The sequence below is a fragment of the Syzygium oleosum genome, unplaced genomic scaffold (assembly GCF_021117445.2).
Source record: "Syzygium oleosum isolate NSW1041296 unplaced genomic scaffold, Sole_v2.1 Sole_v2.06, whole genome shotgun sequence".
NCBI lineage: Eukaryota > Viridiplantae > Streptophyta > Magnoliopsida > Myrtales > Myrtaceae > Syzygium > Syzygium oleosum.
The window spans coordinates 1,642,556-1,662,290 of record NW_026607490.1 but is presented as its reverse complement, the minus strand read 5'-3'; the positions used below and the strand labels follow the sequence as shown (position 1 = coordinate 1,662,290).

At 38.7% G+C, this 19,735-nt stretch overlaps 3 protein-coding genes and 2 pseudogenes across 5 annotated transcripts in view; 1 reads left to right on the top strand and 4 right to left on the bottom strand.

The window, feature by feature from the left end:
• The window catches only part of LOC115663424 (disease resistance protein RPV1-like), a 53,485-nt gene that overhangs the window by 17,034 nt on the left and 16,716 nt on the right, over positions 1–19,735 (bottom strand). The window lies entirely within an intron of this gene.
• LOC115668122 (disease resistance protein L6-like) lies at positions 117–18,754 on the bottom strand. Of its 2 annotated transcripts, none has more exons than XM_056312062.1 (3): positions 18,537–18,754; positions 711–1,181; positions 117–610 (listed from the first exon to the last, which is right to left on the bottom strand). In XM_056312062.1, the coding sequence occupies exons 2-3, from the start codon at positions 1,175–1,177 to the stop codon at positions 139–141; spliced, it is 939 nt and encodes a 312-aa protein (XP_056168037.1). In that variant the 5' UTR covers positions 1,178–1,181; positions 18,537–18,754; the 3' UTR covers positions 117–138. The 2 variants fall into 2 exon arrangements, with proteins under 2 accessions (XP_056168037.1, XP_056168038.1); XM_056312063.1 differs by lacking the exon at positions 18,537–18,754 and adding an exon at positions 2,620–2,785 and having other exon boundaries at positions 711–1,219.
• LOC115664032 (pentatricopeptide repeat-containing protein At2g13600-like) lies at positions 4,315–6,858 on the top strand (annotated as a pseudogene).
• Positions 9,773–19,735, bottom strand: part of LOC115664595 (disease resistance protein RPV1-like) — a 47,397-nt pseudogene continuing 37,434 nt past the window's right edge.
• LOC115665902 (disease resistance protein RPV1-like) lies at positions 13,217–18,665 on the bottom strand. The gene is made up of 5 exons (XM_056312061.1): positions 18,536–18,665; positions 16,652–17,160; positions 15,474–16,551; positions 14,899–15,225; positions 13,217–14,806 (listed from the first exon to the last, which is right to left on the bottom strand). Exons 2-5 carry the CDS (start codon positions 17,116–17,118, stop codon positions 13,220–13,222), a joined length of 3,459 nt encoding a protein of 1,152 aa, XP_056168036.1. The 5' UTR covers positions 17,119–17,160; positions 18,536–18,665; the 3' UTR covers positions 13,217–13,219.

Genomic DNA, 19,735 nt, shown 5'->3' with positions numbered 1-19,735 from the left:
TATTCTGCTGGAGGATGATCTCTTCTAAAGGCATGTCTGCTGAAAAGTTGAAGTGAATGATCAAAATCCATTTCAGTAAGTTCGTGCTTCAAATCAACATCCTTGAGAACTTCCTTGTTTCTTGTGGTAATAATAACCTTACTTCCTCTGCTGTACCAGCATTTGCCCATCCCCACGAGCATCCAGCTGAGTCTTTTGGACGACATCATCAAGTAGAAGTATGACCTTCCTAGAGAATAGCCTCTTCTTGATCTCAGTAATCCCTTCTGATATATTATGGATGGGCAGACATGTCTCTTTTAGGATACCAGAGATGAGTTGATTCTGCAATATATTAATCTCTGTGTCTTTGAAGTTAGACAGGAAGCAACAGTTAGTGGAATTGGCCAACATTTTATTATAGATGATTGTGGCAAGAGTTGTCTTTCCGACACCGCCCATACCATAAATACCAATGATCTTTGTTTCAGTGGTCTGTTCACCTATCACTTCCATGATTTTGTCCACGTGATCGTCCATTTCAACCAAGTAATCAGATACTGTCAAGTAGTTCTTTTTCAACTCGATCAACAGCGTCCGAACAACTTCTTCTGTGAACTCACCTTTGCCTCTGATAGTATTGAAGGCAAAAGGACCAAACTGCTAAATTGATATGAACAGAATAATATCTAAGGTACAAACAATTATTGAACAACAATAAATTCAAGTACCTCTCTTTGAGTTCGCATCCTCTTAACGCTCCAACCTTGCTGAGAGCTGCCTTCCAGTTTTGAATAGTCTCATCAGTGTACCGCTGCTTATTTATGTGTAAATTAATGGCCTCACCGTAACTTCCAGTTTGGCGAAGAACATCGGATGGTGCTACGTCATAGAAAACTGGCATGATCTTACATCCCCAGTTTTCCTTGCACTCCACCATCTGGACCAACTCCATGAGGCACCATGGACTGGCAGCATATCCTTTAGATAAGATAGGAATTGAGATTTCCGACTGCTTAATCGCATGGACAAGCTCCGGGCCAATCTCTTCCCCAATGGGAAGCTCTTCATTATCTCTATATGCCCGTATTCCGGCACGAATGAGGCTGTTGTAAAGGTAATCAGCCATGTCGCGGCGAGTGTCCGGTCCTCTGAAGCTCAAGAATACTTCATAATCAGATTCTGTTGGCTTCTCCATTTCCAGAATTTTCAAAGGACTTGCAATGGCCTGATATCCCACCTGAAAAACCTTTACTATGAAAGTGGAGTGATGACTATCATGATTTCTCTTGGAAACTCTTCTGTTTCAAGTCATTCTAGAAAGAAACGAAGATGGCAAATGCACGAGCTCCTTCTGGGGCATTGCACTAGACTCAAAACATGTCCGGTTGTTTTAGTAACAATATGGTAGAGAAGTGGACCCATCTCAATTTTGAAGGAAGAAATTTCTAAAGTAATGTGGAATTATGGGTTTTAATTCACACCAGAAATAGAGTCGAGAGAATAATATTTCGAGAAGATAAATCACTATCAACCTATTTTTGTGTTAAACTCTTATTTTAGGTGATAAAATTTCTCTTGAAAGGTGGCATTGAATGTCCTCTGCACATAAGTGCCTGCTGTTGCTTGTAGGTTGACTAACTATCTTATTGTCTGATAAGAAATTATGATGGAACCTTCCTCTTTTAGTTGTACCAAATTAGATTTGACAAAGACATTCCACAACACTCAATTAGTTGCTCCCCTGACCTTAACGGATGCTGGCGAAGAATCACACTCCCCAATGACTTTCTCATTAGAAAAATGAAATCAAGAAATTAATATGAAGCTAACTCAACCCTCATCATTGGACTATTTTCTTAAAAGCATAAACCAATCCCTAATCACAGCCATCTCTTAGGTTATTAACAAACAGATAAAGGGTCAACGGGCGAGCATTAGTCAGGCATGAAGCTATCATTCACATCTGCCAGAAATTATCAGCATATCAGAAAAAGAGGAGTGGATTTCTAATCAATTATGGAGTTAATAAAATTTCAACGGAAAAAGAAGGCATGAATGCTATAACTATTTTTCCAGTAAATAAGTTGGAACACATAGGAGTTTAGGGCTGAGAGCTGCATTTTACAAAAGCTGAGAGTTCCGGTTCACCACAGAGTGCAACATTATAGTCTATTCAGTCTGTATCTACCGTTAAATTGAGAGTTGAGGGTATCAATTTTCTGTCTAGGAATGTTCTTACTGCTAATTTACCAGACAATAATGTGCTAATTAGCCTCTACTGTTAAACAAATGAAATCAACCGATTCCACTCAAACAAAGTCAGCTTTTAGCGCCGGCCCTGTTCCTAAAGAGCGTAAGTTTGATCACTAATTGCAGAAATCTCTGAGATTTATCAACCAGCTGATGCATCTGAGTGGGATTGTGTTCAAGATCTGAGGCCTGACAGGTGCATAGATGGAAGCAGCTGAGCAGGGTTTAGCGCGTGACTAGAGCTAGGCCAAAACTATTAGTGTTAGATACAAATTGCAGAGAGATCGACCCTGGAGTCAACTATGGAAAGAACTGATACTGATATGAGAGTCCCTCTATTTTTTCCATCAAATTAATGAAAACAACCAATAGATGTGAGGAAATTACCGGAGATGGAGGGGTGAAGATGCAGAGTCCGGATCAAACGCTGAGAAGCAGATAAAGATCCCCAGAAGAAACGTTCCAGGCTTTGAGCTCAGCTGAAGAAAGACTTTTTATTAGACAGTCAATTCACCCTCCTTCGCCATGCTCTTCCAGGGAGGTGAGGACTTGCCAGTTGCAGGTACACTTCAATCCGACCGTGAAAAGTCAATCCGCGTTGCTTTTGACTTTTGAGGCACGAAAGACGAGAGTACAAGAGATTTTCATGCAGGTTATTAGTTTAGAAATCATTCAAATTATACTTATTGATAGTCTTTTACTGACGGTGAAACCCTTTTTGTAGGTGAACCCCCAGGCCCATTCAAATTTTACATATATTAAACCTAAAAATGTAGAATTCATATATTTTAAGTAACTGAGACGGATTATGTCAGAATTATTCACATGAGTTTATAAGACTAAAGTTAGGTTTCAAACTTCAAAAGTTTGGGAAAATAATACCACAAATGCTATACTTTTCGTATATCACTCATTTGAGTGCTATAATATGTTTTGGATCACTTGAGTGATATGATTTTTGTGCGGCGTTTATTTAATTGCCATAACTTTTTTTTTTCGATCACTTGAATATCATATAACTTTTCGATCGATCGCTTGTACTATTACTTTTTATAATCACCTATTTGCTGCACGTGTACGTGCACACTCACTCACTTTGTTTCTTTCTTAGCATGCGAAGGTAGTAGTGAGGGCCAAGCTAACTCTGCCCAAGTCTAACGAGGGACACCGATCCCTCGCCGGTGCGACGGTGGCTACCATGTCGCACCACCTCAACCGGAGCTCTGTCCTTCTTGTTCCCCATTGTTTGACTCTTCCTCTTTTTCCCAAATTTTTACTTTTTTCAGATTTTTATTTTTAGAATTTTGAAATCAATTTTTTCCTTTTAATTTTTTGTAATTTTTCTTAAAATGTCTGATACGGAAACCATATTAATGCCGCTATCTTCGGGAAAAAAAATTAGGTAAGCTTTTTCCATTAGTGCAATCAGATAGAGTTAATAGTATGACTCGACTGCATCAATTTGATAAATTTTAAGATTTGAAGTATTAAGGCTCGATTATACTTTTACAACAATTTTTTAGACTTATGGTGCGTTTATCCCATTTTTAGGGATAATAGCATAAATAGTCTGTAAACTTTGGCCCAATGAGTCTTGTCATCTCTAGATTTTCAATTTGTTCAATGTAGTCTCTAAAATATTGATAAATGTTCAATTTAGTCCTTAGACTAAATCCGTCATTTCCATATAGTTTAAGGACTAGATTGACTATTTATTAATAGTTCATATACCACATTAAACAAATTGAAAGTTTAAAAACGACATAACACATTTAGCTAAAGTTCAAGGATCACATTGAACAAATTAAAAATTTAGGGACAACGTTGCATATAGGATCAAAGTTTGAAGATTATTTGTGTTATTCTCCCAATTTTTATATCTAAAACTCCTTAAGCGAAGACACATAGATTCGCAAATAATTTTTTGATAATTTTCTGAAATTTGAACAGTAATTTTAATTTTAACAAAAAAAGTAAAAAAAAACTACTATTAACTTTTTTAAGTCCAAACAAACATGCATTAAATCAATTTATTTTCGCCATTTCTTTACAATGTCACTTCGCGCGGTGGATGCTAAAATGCAGAGCGCCCCATTTTCATGGGAGAGACGACTGGCGCATTGCCATGTTCTTCAGCGATGTCGTCCCAACCATCGATTGCTACGTCTCTCTCATCACAAGATGCGTCGCCAAGGAACACTTGAAGCTCGGCATGACCCTCCACTCTCACCTCATCAAGACCGCACTCACCAGCGACCCTTTCATCGTCAACCATCTAATTGGTATGTACTCCAAATGCTCTTCCATCCGAAGCGCCCACAAGGCTTTTGATGATCTTGATACGAAGAACGATTACTCTTGGAACACCATCGTATCTGCATATGCCCGGATTGGCGATTTCCAGAGAGCGCTCGGCTTGTTCGATGAAATGCCGCAGAGGGCTCTTGTCTCTTATAATTCCTTGATTTCTGGGTTGTCCCGTCATGAGTTTTATGTGGAGTCTCTGAGTATCTTCATGCGGATGCAAAACGAATATGATTGTCTGTTCATGGATGAATTTACTTTTGTGGATGTTGTGGGTGCCTGTGCTCGGTTGGGTGCATTGAAGTTCTTGCGCCAGGTTCATGGAGTTGCCATCATAATGGGCTTGGAATTTACCAAGATAACTTATAATTCCCTGATTGATGCTTATGGGAAATGTGGCGGAGCCCATATATACCGTGCCTTGTTCGACGTTATGCCTGGAAAGGATATTGTGTCATGGACTTCCATGATTGTTGCTTATACACGAGCTCATAACTTAGATGATGCTTGTGCAATATTCAACAATATGCCGGCGAAGAACACGGTATCTTGGACTGCACTGATCGCAGGCTTTGCGCAGAATGGCCATGGTGATGAAGCTTTGGACCTTTTTGTTAAAATGCATGAGGAAGGAATACAGGCAAGTCCTCGTACTTTTGTCAGTGTTCTATGTGCTTGTGCTGATTAAGCACTTGCTGAAAGAGGCAAACAGATTCATGGTTGCATCGTTGGGACCTGCTTTAATAGAGTTATGGATAACATATTTATATGGAATGCTCTAATTGACATGTTTTGCAAGTGTGGTGACATGAGATCAGCTGAGATCTTATTCTTGAGGATGCAGGAAAGGGATGTTGTATCATGGAACTCGATGATAACTGGGTTTGCTCATAATGGTCTAGGGCATGAATCACTTGTTTTTCTCAAGACGATGCAAGAGACAAATGTAAGACCTAACCATGTCACATTTCTTGGCGCTCTTTCTACTTGCAGCCACACAGGTCTAGATGTTGAAGCACTTCAGATTTTCGATGCAATGGAAAAGGATTACAGCCTTCAACCGAGATCCGATCACTATACTAGTTTGGTCGATCTGCTCGGGAGGAAAAACAGACTTGAGGAAGCCATGGAGTTTTTTTTTTTGGTTAAAGAGGAAGCCATGGAGTTAATAGAGAGTGTCTCGAACAAATCAAACCATGTTGGAATGTGGGGTGCACTTTTGGGTGCATGCAAAGTCCATGGTAATCTAGTTATTGCCCGAAAAGCCGTGGATGCTCTATTGAATTTGGAACCCCGAAATGCTGTGAGGTACGTCATGTTATCCAGCATATACGCTGCAACTAACAGTCGGGATGATTCCTGCGGAGTAAGGAAGCAAATGGAGGAGAGCGATCTGACGAAAGATGTGGCAAACAGTTGGATTGAGGTAAATAATGAAATGCACAAATTTCCAGCAAAGGACCGATTCCGCTATCAGATAGGAGACATATACGAAGTGCTCGGGAAACTAGCATATCATATGAAGGAAGCTGGGTATGTTCCTGAGCCCAACTTAAGGCTCATCTTAGATGATGATGATGTTGTTGGGTGATGAATGAGAAGTGTTTAGAGGGAAGATGCTGGAATAAAAATAGAAGGCTACAGCTGCAAGGTGATAGCTCTTCTACTAATGAACAGTTCATACCTTCCTAGAGAACCTCATGATAAAGATACCATAAAGTTTCAGGAAGGACTCATGGTCCAAAGAAAATCAGGCATCATGAAAGTCTCTCATTGTACCTGGTGGTTTTGCGTGAGGTAGGTGGAGATTGCTAACATGCTATCTGGTAATGGCATTCTGTGTACATATTTTCAGATGCTGACCTCATTGTTGCAGGGACAATGGATACCGTCTAAATTGCTATTTTTGGTTCTTCTGGATGCTAAAGCACGACCAGATCAAGGTTTTTTTTTTTTTTTTTTTTTGGTTTGAAAATGGCTTTGTCCATGTCCCTTTAAGGGAATAGACGGTATTGCAGAAGTTCTCCCTCAAGTTAAACGCGATGTCCCAGCTGGAACTATATACAGCTTGAAGCATCTACTTGCCATTGTTCCCGTGATTTCTTGTCCGGCTTCTGCTTCAGCAAGGAAGCAGTTTAGAGCTAACGATTTTCTCCAAAGTGGTGACATCTAACTTGTACAAATTTAAGATGGAGTTCCATTCTTTGTTTTCTTCTCAGTGAGTGTTTATCGTTCTTCAGGAATTCAGGAAAGTATGTGCATGGTCAAATAGAGGTTGTGGCCTATGATTCTTTTAGTTGCGGCTGATGGTTTCATCATTGTCCTGTGGTATTGCTTAGGAGCGACCTGTATTTGTGGTGTTGGTCTGCTCCCAACAGTAGAAATTTTCTCAGGATATGACTGGACACGAACAACGCATGGTATTTGTTCTAGATCATGACATAACTACACCTAAAAACCAGAGTGGATTTTTGAATCATGCTAAGAAGAGATGTATTTGTTGACAGAAGATGTAAAATAACTTTGCATGCAAAGCATTCTGCGGGCGTCATTGCATCAGTTGATTGAAGCAAATGGAAGTGCTATCTCTAATGCAGTTGATCCAACATCCCTGATTTTTTTTGGCCCCTTCCTATGCCACGCTCCAGTTGCTTCCTTTGCATCTGAACTACTTTTTCTGTTTTGACAATTGAGCACCTGTTTTTTAGATTTAAGAAACAAATAGCTGTAGAGGTGACGATTCTTTAAGGGTAATCTCCTAGCATGTGAAATAATAGAATTTACTAACACATTTGGGAAATTACCATCATCAACTGAAAACTACAAATGTAAGGTATAATATCATTGGCCTTAGCTCATGGATTTATGGAATTTTCGCTATAAGATATATACGGGTATATAATGTTTTATGGTTGGAAGAATTCTAGGACAACACTTATTCTGTGCAAGGTCGATCCTTCATTTTCTTAGTAAGTGATGTGTTGAGCGCCCGAGTACTGTGAATTTGATATACGAATCTAAGAAGATTATCTAGTGAAATTAGTCTTCGCAAGATTGGAGCTAGATTTTTATTTGGTGATATGTCTCTTTCTTATGTTTGTGGTCAAGACAATTCCTTATTTAAAGATCCTGTGGATATCATAATAATCTTGGGTTTCAATTTCAAAATTCAAACAATTACATCTTTCATGGCCGTCCACAACCATTTGATCTTGCTTTATATTTATCTATATTATGTACTTTATTCTAATTTGTACAATCTATAATCCTTATCGTGCCTTTGATTACAGATTTGAAATGAGCTTGCAATATGATAACCGTTTGCCGTTAGCATGATATAAGTTACTATTTTACTTGGTTTGATACTAGAATGATGAAGGCTTGATAACATCCAAAATGCTCTATCATTGTATCTGTTCTTTCTCCATCTGCCAGGATCGCCACTGTGGCTAGTGATTGCGCATGGAGGGTTGCCTCTTTGTCACCTTGTAGGCAGTGGGTCACTAGCAGGGTTGGTAATGGTGGGCCAATACCGGTAAGCCGGCATGAGGCGACGATGGCCGTTAATGTTGATTAGCAGAAGACTAATAGACTAAAGACCATTTATATGGAAATATATTGCTCACATGAAAATACTAGTAAGTGATAGACATGCACTTGCTTTTAGGATTAACTACTAATCATGTTGAAAAGATCCCTTCTTAAACTTATTGACATATAGGTAAAAAAAATTTATGAAGAGTTGCTGACTAGTGGAAGACTAATAGACTAAAGACTACTTATCCTTATGCAAACATAGAATAAAGGCTAACTACTGATGATTACTTATCTTCTTCTAATCACTGCGGAAAAGTTACCAATAAAAGTACCTAGTTCATTGACACTTACTGTTTGGAGTGATTTGATATCAACCAAGTGGAGGTGTTACTAACTGATAAAAACATGTTATGTCATAAATGAAATCTTACTAATCATGTGAAAAATAACTTCTCACTAATATCTATATATTCTCTTCTCCAGAGTCCAGTATATATCTGTAGCTATAATACATAGTGTTTTAACAATAATTAGTAAATTTTAGGCCAATTACCGTACAAAAAAAAACTTCCAACGTTACACTTATGTTAATTTTTTTTTGCGAAATATAAAACATATGAAAGAGACGCTAGAACTTATTCTTTCGTGTACCCCTCTGTTAGTCCGTTAGTCAGCAAGGAAAACATGGTCGTTGCGTTATGGATGTGGCTAGACTAATGTGACAAATTATCGCCGTTAAGCGTCATTAATAAGTAATTAATAGAAGTAAGTGGTAGAAGTTATTTTATAAATTGATAGTAACAGAAGTTACTTTTAAAGATTAGAGAAAAAGGCAACGTAGGAAAAAGGTGCGGTAGAAATTGAGAGAGAGGGAGAGATGAAAAAATGACCGATTCAATCATCATGCAATCACAAACGGTAACAAAAGCAGATCAATGTACATTAGTTGAAGTTACTGACCAATTCCAAATAGTATTCAGGTCTCAGCACTACCACATCACTACTCAACCTCAAGCTCAATCTTTCAGCTTCTAAGAATTGTTCATCATCAAACATGTTGGCTTCTTGAAACTGGTAAGGTCGGCTAGCTTTTCCAAGCCAGTCAATATGACGCATCTCCAATTGTTCTGCTCTGCCTTGAATCTCAAACAGTTTAGGACGACTCCATGGGAGCAATCTAGGACAACATCTCCAGTGATGGCAAACCTGCAAGCATAAACACTAGTATACAATCTCTGGCATCAAAATTGTTTAGTGTTCCTTTCAATTCTGGAATTTCTATCAGCTCAATTCGATAGAGATGCTTCTATTATTTTGCCTGCTATAGTATTGACGGCCGTGATGCTGCCATGTTGGAAGGTACTGAGTGGTACACATGGTGAAGTTTTTAGATACAATCAATTGAGACAAACTATATTTAAGATAGAAAAAAGAGCTAGCGGAAAGTTCAGTCATAGAATTTTCTGTTCACTTTATCCCTCGAAAGTTTGTGTTCTTTGGACTTTTTAGTTTCTTACTACACTTGGGAAATTTGCGATCAATGTTTACTCTTTTACTCTCTCACACAACTGCTATAGGAAAGAATACGAATTGCGGAGAGGAAGAATTCATATCTGAAATATGGACAGTCTGTACCTGAGGGAACAGATGATTCACAGCAGAAGCAATATGAAAAAACCTTCTGTGTTGGCAGCTTAGCTTGGATACAATAGTAACAAAATTGAGAGAAGAAATGTTAGTACTACATTTTCCGATTATTACATGAGTATAGGGAGCTTGCAACATATAGAGTTTTGAGTTGCCGGCCAACCACTGAAATCAGGTACGCAACCAACATTTACATTCTAGAATGATTCTACCATTAACCAAACTCTGAAATCCAAGAGAGTAAAAGTTTCCTAAGAAAAATACCCAGACAAGTCGGATTCCGCAAGATCAGATTGAGTCTCTTCTTTCAAGTCCTCCACTGATCATCAGAACTCAGAGAATCTTCTACCTTCTCATGCTTTGTGTACATAAAAAGATTTTAGCTTCTTGAAGCTCGATGGATGCGGTAACTTTTCTAAAGATTTAAAGGAACCTATCCAAAGTGCCTCCAACGATATTAGTCTGCCTTGGATCTCGACCACTTTAGGACATCACTGCAAATAGAATTTCTGAATGTTCTTCAAGTTGGTCAGGTCAGGCAACTTGTCCAAAAGATGGAACTCCTTCAAGCTTCAAGGCACTCAGGTTCTCCAAAACTTGGAGGCCACTGAACTCTCTCACTTTAGGGCAAAGAGAAACTTCCAAATCTGACACCGCTTTCAAATTTGAAAGGTCTAGTGATGTTTTTATTTCCCTGCATGATTCGATATTTAAGTACAACAAATTTGGGGGAAGGCTAGGTAGGCGTTGCAGCTTCTTGGTGGGGACCAGTTCAGGTTCATTGAGCTGGGAAAGAAGAATGATGTCTGAAGATGGGGAGGTGAAATAAGGAGATTCCAACCGCAAGGATCCCAGCTTGCCTAACCTTCCGAGTTACCAAGGACTTGGAGCTTCAATGAATTTAGAAGCATCCCCGAAATTGTCAAAACCTGAATTTTCCACACAATTTGATTATCGAATTAATAAGCAATTCAACAACAAATGAATGAACATATATTTTTTTATTACTTTACGTGATCAAAACCTCATACAGAAGATCCACCTTAAAAAAGATTTGTAGAAGCGCTAATCTAAATATCCCTAAACTTCAAAGCCGACCAATATGTATAATATTTTAAAGGGGCGAGTCTAAGCTCAGTAAATGAGAGCTTTATGTCCAAAATAGGAGGCCTACTCACCACTCGACTCGAGAACACAATAGTATAGTGACAATTGGCGAGTAAGGTCATATATTATTTTCAATAGGAAAACCAATATTCACCTAAGATAATGTAATCCGTGCATTGTATAAAAATGACTATAATTATCTGTGCAATGAACAAAATAGATGCAATGTATGACATTCAATTTAACACTCAAATACATAGCATGGAACAAACCAATCTCATGACGCGTAGATATCAGTAGCTCATCAATATACACAAGTAAATATTTATTCCATACTTGTCACTAGCCACAGCTCGTCTCGACTAACTCAACTTACGAGGTATCGTCACCACTAACTAATGGGAGACAAAATCATAAATACATATTTGCCACACTTCAAGCCATTCATCACAAGTGTTCCCTAGCGATGATAAATATATTACCGTACCACCGCATGATAATGGCTATCCCAGACTCATTCCCATTAAGATTCATACCCATTCTTTTTTCTTTCTTTTTTCCATCCCGAACCTCAAGTTCATGATATCACATACATGCTATACAAGTCACATCAGGCCACACAGGTCGTAATATATAAATCATTGTACTTTATTTCTTCTCAACCCAATAGAGAACGGTAGAATATCTATATTTTCCTAGAGTCTTATATACGTACTCATAAAAATTAATTGTAGTGTTGGTATATTGCTAAGAACACTTGTAGAATTTCAATGGAGTTGGTAAACTACTTAATGTAGGGACAAGCACACTTGGAGAGCCCAGTACAATGGAGAGTTGTATGCCGCGTTCAGAAGTAGTGTTGTTAATTTACTTACGACAATGATAAAATTTCAAATAAGTTGATAATTTACTACTTCATTAAAATACTAATAAATTTCTGATGTAGTAATTCACTTACGACGTAGGAAAAATTTGAGAAGAGTTGGTAATTTACCAATTTAGTGAGAATTGGTAAATTTCTTATAGTTTTGGTAATTTACTACCGCTTGACCTAACAACCAAGTGACCAGTCATTTTTTTTTTACCCAACAATTCCAATTTTTCTGGCAATCCCACCCAAAAATTTCAAATGGTGAAACTTGAAACGCAGTCATGAATTCACTCAGAAACGACTGTAGAAATCTGTTTTAAGTTATCAAAACTAAAGAACCTTTGTGACCATTGCACATGATCATTAACCAGGGAGCATTATGTTTATGCTAGACACAATGTTTTGCCCCTACTTCTTCATTTCTTCAATGTGGAAATTTTCATGGGAAATCAGCAACAATTCCATGAATAGGGTTGCTGATGTCTAATTAATTTCGTGACACTGAATGAAACTCATTCTCAGAGAACATTAATATCTACGAATGAATTCTGGAGCAAGTCATCTTGAATCCTTGATGAATTTCTTCCATGACAGAGATTAATCACTAAGTACACCCGCTAAAACTTTAGAAGAAGAAGGACCGGAACAAACCAAGAAAAGAAGAAAGAAATTGCAGAACCAATCGATTATAGTAAGGTTTCATGCCTTCAAGGACAATATTTTGGTTTTAGCTAGACCTTGATAAGCTCAGAAGAAGAATCGAGTCCCAGTCGACTATATTGCATAAGATTAATGAAATCTACTTATCCCCGTCAAACTACTCCACCTGTAAGGTTTGGACTAGTTCCTAAAGAGCCCATATCGATCCCCTAATTGGTGCAGAAGTGAACTGATGCATACGAGACAGTTCATTGAAAGGCTGTTTTCATTGCATATATATAAATGATAAGGTTATGACTGAAACAAGGTAGAGAGAAATCACCAGAAAAGGAATGGGTGAAGATGAAGAAAATCATATTAGACAGCCACCGAGTCTGAATGAAATGCAGAAAACCAAATAAAGATGCAGCGAAGAAGGAAGAACCCTTCTTGGCTTCAGTCAGCGCAGCTGCAACCCAAAATGCAAAAAGGAAAACTTCTTAGACAATCTTTTCAACCCCTCGCGGAACAGATGGACGGGCAGGAAGACGTGGGTCGGGGTCCCGGAGGGAGATCTCCGCCAGGTGGAGTCGCATCTCGTGCTTCCGCTCGGGGCCGCCGTCGCGTTCCCTCGCCGGTCGGAGTCCGTCGCTGCTGGTTCTCGGCGAGATTTTTCGCTCGGGTCGTCGCTGATGATGGAGGAAGAAGAAGAAGAATAGAAAGTGAGAGACCAGAGCCAGAGAGAGAGAGAGAGAGAAAGAGAGAGAGAGCGCAACTGGAGAAGATGAGAAAAAAGAAGGAGAAGAGAAGGAAGTCGAAAAATCTGAAGAATGGGTCCCACCTGCACACGTGGCAATTAAATGATGCACTCAATCTTCCGATTTATATGAAGGGCACCGTCACTCTTTTCAAATCTGTGTACTCGTCGGATTCCAGAGTCTCCTTGAACTTTTCACAGTCTTGCATTTGCAAAAGCTTTAGCCCCTTGAAGCTTGACGGATGAGATAACTTTTGCAGGGACTCGCAGTAAAGAATACGAAGCGCCACCAATGATTCTAGCCTACCTGGAATTTCAACCACACGAGGACAATCATCTACATAAAGGTCCATGAGCTTCGTGGAGTTGGTCAGGTCGGGCAACTTCTCTAGCAACGGAAGATTTAACAGAGCCAAGCGACGCAGGTTCTTCAAATCTTCCGCGCCTTGAATCTCTTTTAGCTTCCAACAGTGTCGTATATCGATATCCTTCACGCTGAATGAATCAGGATATTTTTCGAGAGATTCACAGGAGATTATCGAAAGCGTCTCCAACGATTCTAGCTGACCTCGAACCTCAACCAGCATAGGACACTTTTCTATCTGAAGCACCCTGAGCTTCTTTGAGCCGGTCAGGTCAGGCAACTTCACCAGCGATGGAAGATTCCAAAGTTGAAGCTGTTTCAGGTTTTTCAAACGTTCGAGGCCTTGAATCTCTATTAGCTGTTCCCAAATCCAGATACTCAATTCTGATAGCTTTTCCAAATATGAAAGATCTATCGACTTTTCCATTGTCCTGCGCCCATAAATACGGAGGCGTGACAAATTCTGGGGAAGCCTAGGTAGGCATTCTAGGTTATCTACTTTGAGCACCAGCTCCCTGAGCTTAGAAAGGAGATTAAAATCTGAAGGTAGTTGGGAAGCACTCCCATAACAAAACAGCTCCAAGGACTCTAGCTTTCTTAACCTTGAGATCCACTGGAGGCTTGGAGCTCTAGTTGTTAGGAATAGATTGGTCAAACTTTCAGGAAGCTTAGGAACTTCGGAAATATTCGTATCTGATAATCTCAAGATCCTTAGAAATGACAGTCTTCCAATCTCACTTGGAAGTTCCTCCAAATCGTCACAGCCATCAGCATCTATCTCTTCAAGCTTCTCCAACATTCCAAGGCTGCCAGGTAGCTTTCTTAAGCTGGTGCAAGACATCCTTAGTACTCTCAAATTCTTCATTGTCCCTATTGAATTGGGTAATTCTTGAATTCCCGATCTACAAAGATCCAACTCGACGAGAGATGCAAAATTTCCAAATGGAAGTTCAGTAATTTGTGTATTTTCCAACCTAAGATTTAATAGCGATGTTAAGCAACCAGCAAAATTGCATATACTCAGTGATCTACAATTAACTGCACTGAGAGTTTCCAATTTCTTCATTCCTTTCCATTCGGGAATTTTGGTAATAGAGGTCCCATCAACAATTAGTTCTGTTAAGGCTTCCAGTTCCCCCATCTCGTCAGGCAATGTCCACAGCTCAAAACAACCTTCCAAGTTTAAGAACACTAAATGCTTTAACTTACCAATAGACTTATCAACTTGAACCAGTCTCCAGCACCCTTGAAGAATCAGTTGCTCTAAATTTTCATGAGCAGAAAAGTCAGGAGTTCTACACAAGTTTCTGCATTCAGTCAAATTTAGAACCTTCAAATTCGTTGCCATCTGTAATGAAGAGAAACGGTCAATTCTGGATCATTTTGAGATACAGGACAACAAAGTTAATATAGCAAATTCATGTTGAAATAATACCATACCTTGAGGTGGTTCCATCCCTCCCAATCATTTGTAATTTCACTCCGTGATAGATCAAGAATCACTAGCTTCATAAGGGAAAACGCGGTCAATTGGAAAAAGAGAGGAAACTTGTGCCATGAGAGAAATCTCAACTTCGGAAAGAAGATGCATAGATTCCTCTGGAACCAGTTGGTCGAAGGAAAACGCTGAAAGTTGTTCTCATCCAAGTCTACACAATCCACTTGAAGAAATCTTAAATTTGATAGGCTTTCAGATTCTTTCTTCTCAATGAAGTGTTGAAATTGATGATCAAACTTGAGGCATATTGCTTCAACGTTTTCTGTACCCTGCCAAAGCAAAAAAAGGAAACAGAAGCTAGTGATCACTTAATTGCCTGTCCAAGGTTCGAGTTGAACATACTTCAGGAATGTACATTTTATTTATACTTTCAAATTGATTTATAATATGATTTACAGACGAGCATGAAATCATGGTAAGCAGACAAGTAATGACTTGGTTCAGATAGAAGCAAATAGGCAAAGTCGACGTGTATAACTCGTCCCCTTGAATAGGAATAACATTGCACACACTTTACCTTTGCTATGAGAACAGCACTTGCTTGCTCATGATCCCACACCCGACTTTGCATCTCCAGTTTAAACCTAGCTCCTCCACGAACAATATCTTGCCCAAGGTCTATTAGCTGATCATGCACCCACAGTCGGTTACCTTCTGCAATCTTTATTAACGACATCTGTTTGAGGACTTCAAGAGAATTTTCAGGGACAAAGTCACAGCTGTCCCACATGTGAAGCACAATTCTCACATCAAACCCCACAAAGAAGCAACAAACATCGAGAAATATTTCCTTCTCTTGACGTTCTAATGCCTCGAAACTGATGTTCAACTTACTTTTAACCTCTTTATTGGGAATAGTTTCCAGCTTCTTTAACGTGGTCTCCCAAATTCTCCTGACTTTTCCATTTAAAAATGAACCTATCACCTCAAGAGCCAAAGGGAGACCACCGCATATTTTTACCGCTTTTTTTGAGAGGGGAACGTCTTCTGCTGGAGGATGATCTCTTCTAAAGGCATGTCTGCTAAACAGTTGAAGAGAATGATCAAAATCCATTTCAGTAAGTTCAAGCTGAAAATCAACATCTTTTAGAAGTTCCTTGTCTCTTGTTGTAATAATAACCTTACTTCCTCTGCCGAACCGGCGTTCACCCACCCCAACAAGAGCATCCAGCTGAGTCTTTTGGTTTACATCATCAAGTACAAGTATGACCTTTTTAGACGATAACCTCTCCTTGATCTCAGTAATTCCCTCATTAATATTAGTGATGGACACGCATTTCGTCCTTAGGACATCAGAGATGAGCTGATTCTGCAAACTCTCAATCTTTGTATCTCGAATGTTAGACAGGAAGCAATGGTTATCAAAATTAGCCAACAGTTTATTATAGACAATTGTGGCAAGAGTTGTCTTTCCGACACCACCCATACCATAGATACCAATAATCTTTGTTTCAGAGGTCTGTTCACCTATCCTGTCCATGATTTTTTCCACTTGATCGTCCATCTCAACCAAGCAATTAGATAATGCCAAGTAGTTCTTTTTCAACTCGATCAAAAGCTTCTGAACAACTTCTTTCGTGAACTCGCCTTTGCCTCTGATAGTTTTGAAGGCAAAAGAACCAAACTGTTAAATCGAGATGAACAGAATAATATCTAAGGTACATACTAATCATGCACAATAATAAATTGAAGTACCTCTCCTTGAGTTCCCATCCTTTTAACGCTCCAACCTTGTTGAGAGCTGCCTTCCAGTTCTCAATAGTCTCATTAGGGTACCGCTGCTTATTTATGTGTGAATTAATGGCCTCACCGTAACTTGCGGTTTGGTAACGAACCTCGGATGGTGCAACGTCATAGAAAATTGGCATGATCTTCTGTCCCCACTTTTCCTTGCACTCCACCATCTGGACCAACTCCATGAGGCACCATTTACTGGCAGCATATTCTTTAGAAAAGATAGGAATCGAGATTTTCGACTGCTTAATCGCTTGGAGAAGCTCCGGGCCAATCTCTTCCCCAACACGAAGCTCTTCATTATCTCTAAATGCTCGTATTCCGGCATCAATGAGGCTGTGGTAAAGGTAATCAGTGATGTCGCGGCGAGTATCCGGTCCTCTAAAGCTCAAGAATACTTCATAATAAGGTTCCAATGGCTTCGCCATTTCCTGAATTTTCGGAGGACTTGCAACGACTAGATATCCCACCTTAAAAACGTTTACTATGAAAGTGGAGTGATGATTGTAATGATTTCTCTCAGAAACTTCTGTTTTAAGTCATTCTAGAAAGAAAGCTCGATGACAAATGCAGGAGCTCCTTCTGGCATTGCCCTGGACACCAAAATATGTCTAATTACTTTATTAACAATATAGTAGAGAAGTTGACCCATCTCAATACTAAAGGAAGAAATCTCCAACTCATTGTGAAATTATGGGTTTTAGTTCACACATGAAATTGATTGGAAAAGGGAATATTTTGAGAAGATAAATTACTGTTGACCTGTTTTTCTCTTAAACTTTTTACTTATGAGATAAAATTGTTCTTAAAAGGTAACGTTGAATGTCCGCTGCACATAAGCACCTGCTGTGGCTTGTAGGTTGACTAATTATCTTATTATCTCATAAGAAGTTATGCTGAAACCGCCTCTTTTAGTTTTACCAAATATCGATTTGATAAAAACATTCCACAACACTATATCAGTTGCTCACTGACCTTAATGGACGCAGGCAAAGAATCACATTCCCCTATGACTATCTTATTAGTAAAATGAAATCAAGAAATTACACTGCAGCTAATTCAACCTCCAACGAACGTCGGACTAGTTCTAAAAAGCATAAACCGATCCCTAATTACAGCCATCTCTTAGGTTATCAACAAACAGATACAGGGTTAATGGGGCTATGATTCACATCTGCAGACAGTATTAGCATATCAGAAAAAGAGGAGCAGATTACTAATCACTTATGGAGTTAATAAAAATTCAACAGAAAAAAAGAAGCATGGATGCTATAACTGTTTTCCCAGTAAATAAGTTAAAACAGACAGGAGTGAAGGGATGAGAGCTGCATGTAATGGAAGCGGAGCGTTCCGGTTCACCACTGAGTGCAACATTACAGTCTCTTCAGTCTGTCTCTTCTGTTAAATACAGAGTAGAAGGTATCGATTTTCTGTCTACGAGCGTTCTTACTGCTAATCACCAGACAATAATGTACTAATTTGTCTCTACTGTTAAACAAATGAAATCAACTGATCCCAATTCAAACTAATTCAGCTTTAAGAGCCGGCCAGTTCCTAAAGAGTGTAAACTCGGTCCCAAATTACATAAGTCTCTGAGATTTATCAACCAGCTGATGCATAGGAGTGGAATTGTGTTTCAAGATCTGAGGCCTGACTGATGCATAGATGAAAGCAGATGAGCAGGGTTTAGCATGTGACTAGAGTTAGGCTGAAACTGTTAGTGTTAGATACAAATTGCAGTGATCAATCATGGAGTCAACTATGGAGAGAACTGATACTGATCAGAGAGTCCCTCTATTTTTTCATCAAATTAATGAAACAAGGCAATATATGAGAGGAAATTACCGGAGATGGAGGTGTGAAGATGAAGAGTACGGATCAAACGCTGAGAAGCAGATGAAGATCCCCAGAATGAAACGTTCTTGGCTTTGAGCTCAGCTGAAGAAAGGCTTTGCGCTAGATAGTCTGCTCACCGTCGCTCGCCATGCTCTTCCAGGAAGGTGAGGACTTGCTAGATACGCGTGAATGAGTGGATACACGTTTTCTTTTTGACTTTTGAGGTATTCGAGTTCAGTTAGGTTGAAATTTCCTCGACGTCCAAAGATTCTTTGGCACAAAAGGCCAGAGTTCAAGAAGACGAGATCTTCATGTACGTTATCAGTTTGGGTGAATACAGCGAAAAATCTTAAACCGATACATCTATTATAAATTTATTCTAAATTAATTTTTTAATCACAAAAAATTCAAAATCAGTACATTAATGATAAATTTACCCTAAATTAATTTTTTGATCATCAAAAATCATAAACTAGTATATTTATGACAAATTTATATTCTGTTAAATTGAATTAATACCACAAAAAATTATAAATCAGTACGCCTATGATAAACGGAGGGTAAAACCCTAAACCGATACACTCATCAATTGTCATGTGTCATACAACTTAGAAATTTGACAGTAAAATTTAACGAAAACTAACAGAGGGTAAATTTGTCATAGATGTACTACTTTAGGATTTCTGGTGGTAAAAAAATAATTTAGGGTAAATTTGTCACAGATATATATATTTAGAATTTTTCGTGGTATTAACCCTTTTAGTTTAGAAACTAATTGATTATATTAATTGATAATCTTGTAATGATGATGAAACCCTTCTTTTGTAGGTGTGGCCCCAGGACCGTTTAATTATTACGTAAACTAAACCTACAAATATAGAACTCATGCATATTAATTGTTTGAGATGGATTATGTTAGAACTCATTCACAGTAAATTTATAGGACAACAGTTAGGCTTCAGCCTCCAAAAGTTGCATTCGGCCAGAGAGGTGTAAAAGCTTCAAAAAAGTTTGGGTTAATATCACGAAAAACCCCAAACTAGTATATTTGTGATAAATTTACTCCAAACTAATTTTTTGACCATGAAAAAACCCCAAACTGGTACACTTGTGATAAATTTACCCTCCGTTAGTTTCTGTTAAATTTTACCATTAAATTGCTGAGTTAGATGACACGTAGCAGTTGAAGGATTGATTGGTTTGGGGTTC

What these genes read in the sequence shown, in the direction of transcription:
- LOC115668122 (XM_056312062.1), bottom strand. Translation starts at nt 1,177, where the DNA reads ATGGAGAAGCCAACAGAATCTGATTATGAAGTATTCTTGAGCTTCAGA. An exon ending in GGATGCGAACTCAAAGAGAG is followed by an intron (nt 611 to 710) that starts GTACTTGAATTT and finishes CAATACTATCAG; the next exon opens with AGGCAAAGGTGAGTTCACAG.
- LOC115665902 (XM_056312061.1), bottom strand. Translation starts at nt 17,118, where the DNA reads ATGGCGAAGCCATTGGAACCTTATTATGAAGTATTCTTGAGCTTTAGA. An exon ending in GTGCTGTTCTCATAGCAAAG is followed by an intron (nt 15,226 to 15,473) that starts GTAAAGTGTGTG and finishes TTGCTTTGGCAG; the next exon opens with GGTACAGAAAACGTTGAAGC. An exon ending in AGGGATGGAACCACCTCAAG is followed by an intron (nt 14,807 to 14,898) that starts GTATGGTATTAT and finishes TCTTCATTACAG; the next exon opens with ATGGCAACGAATTTGAAGGT.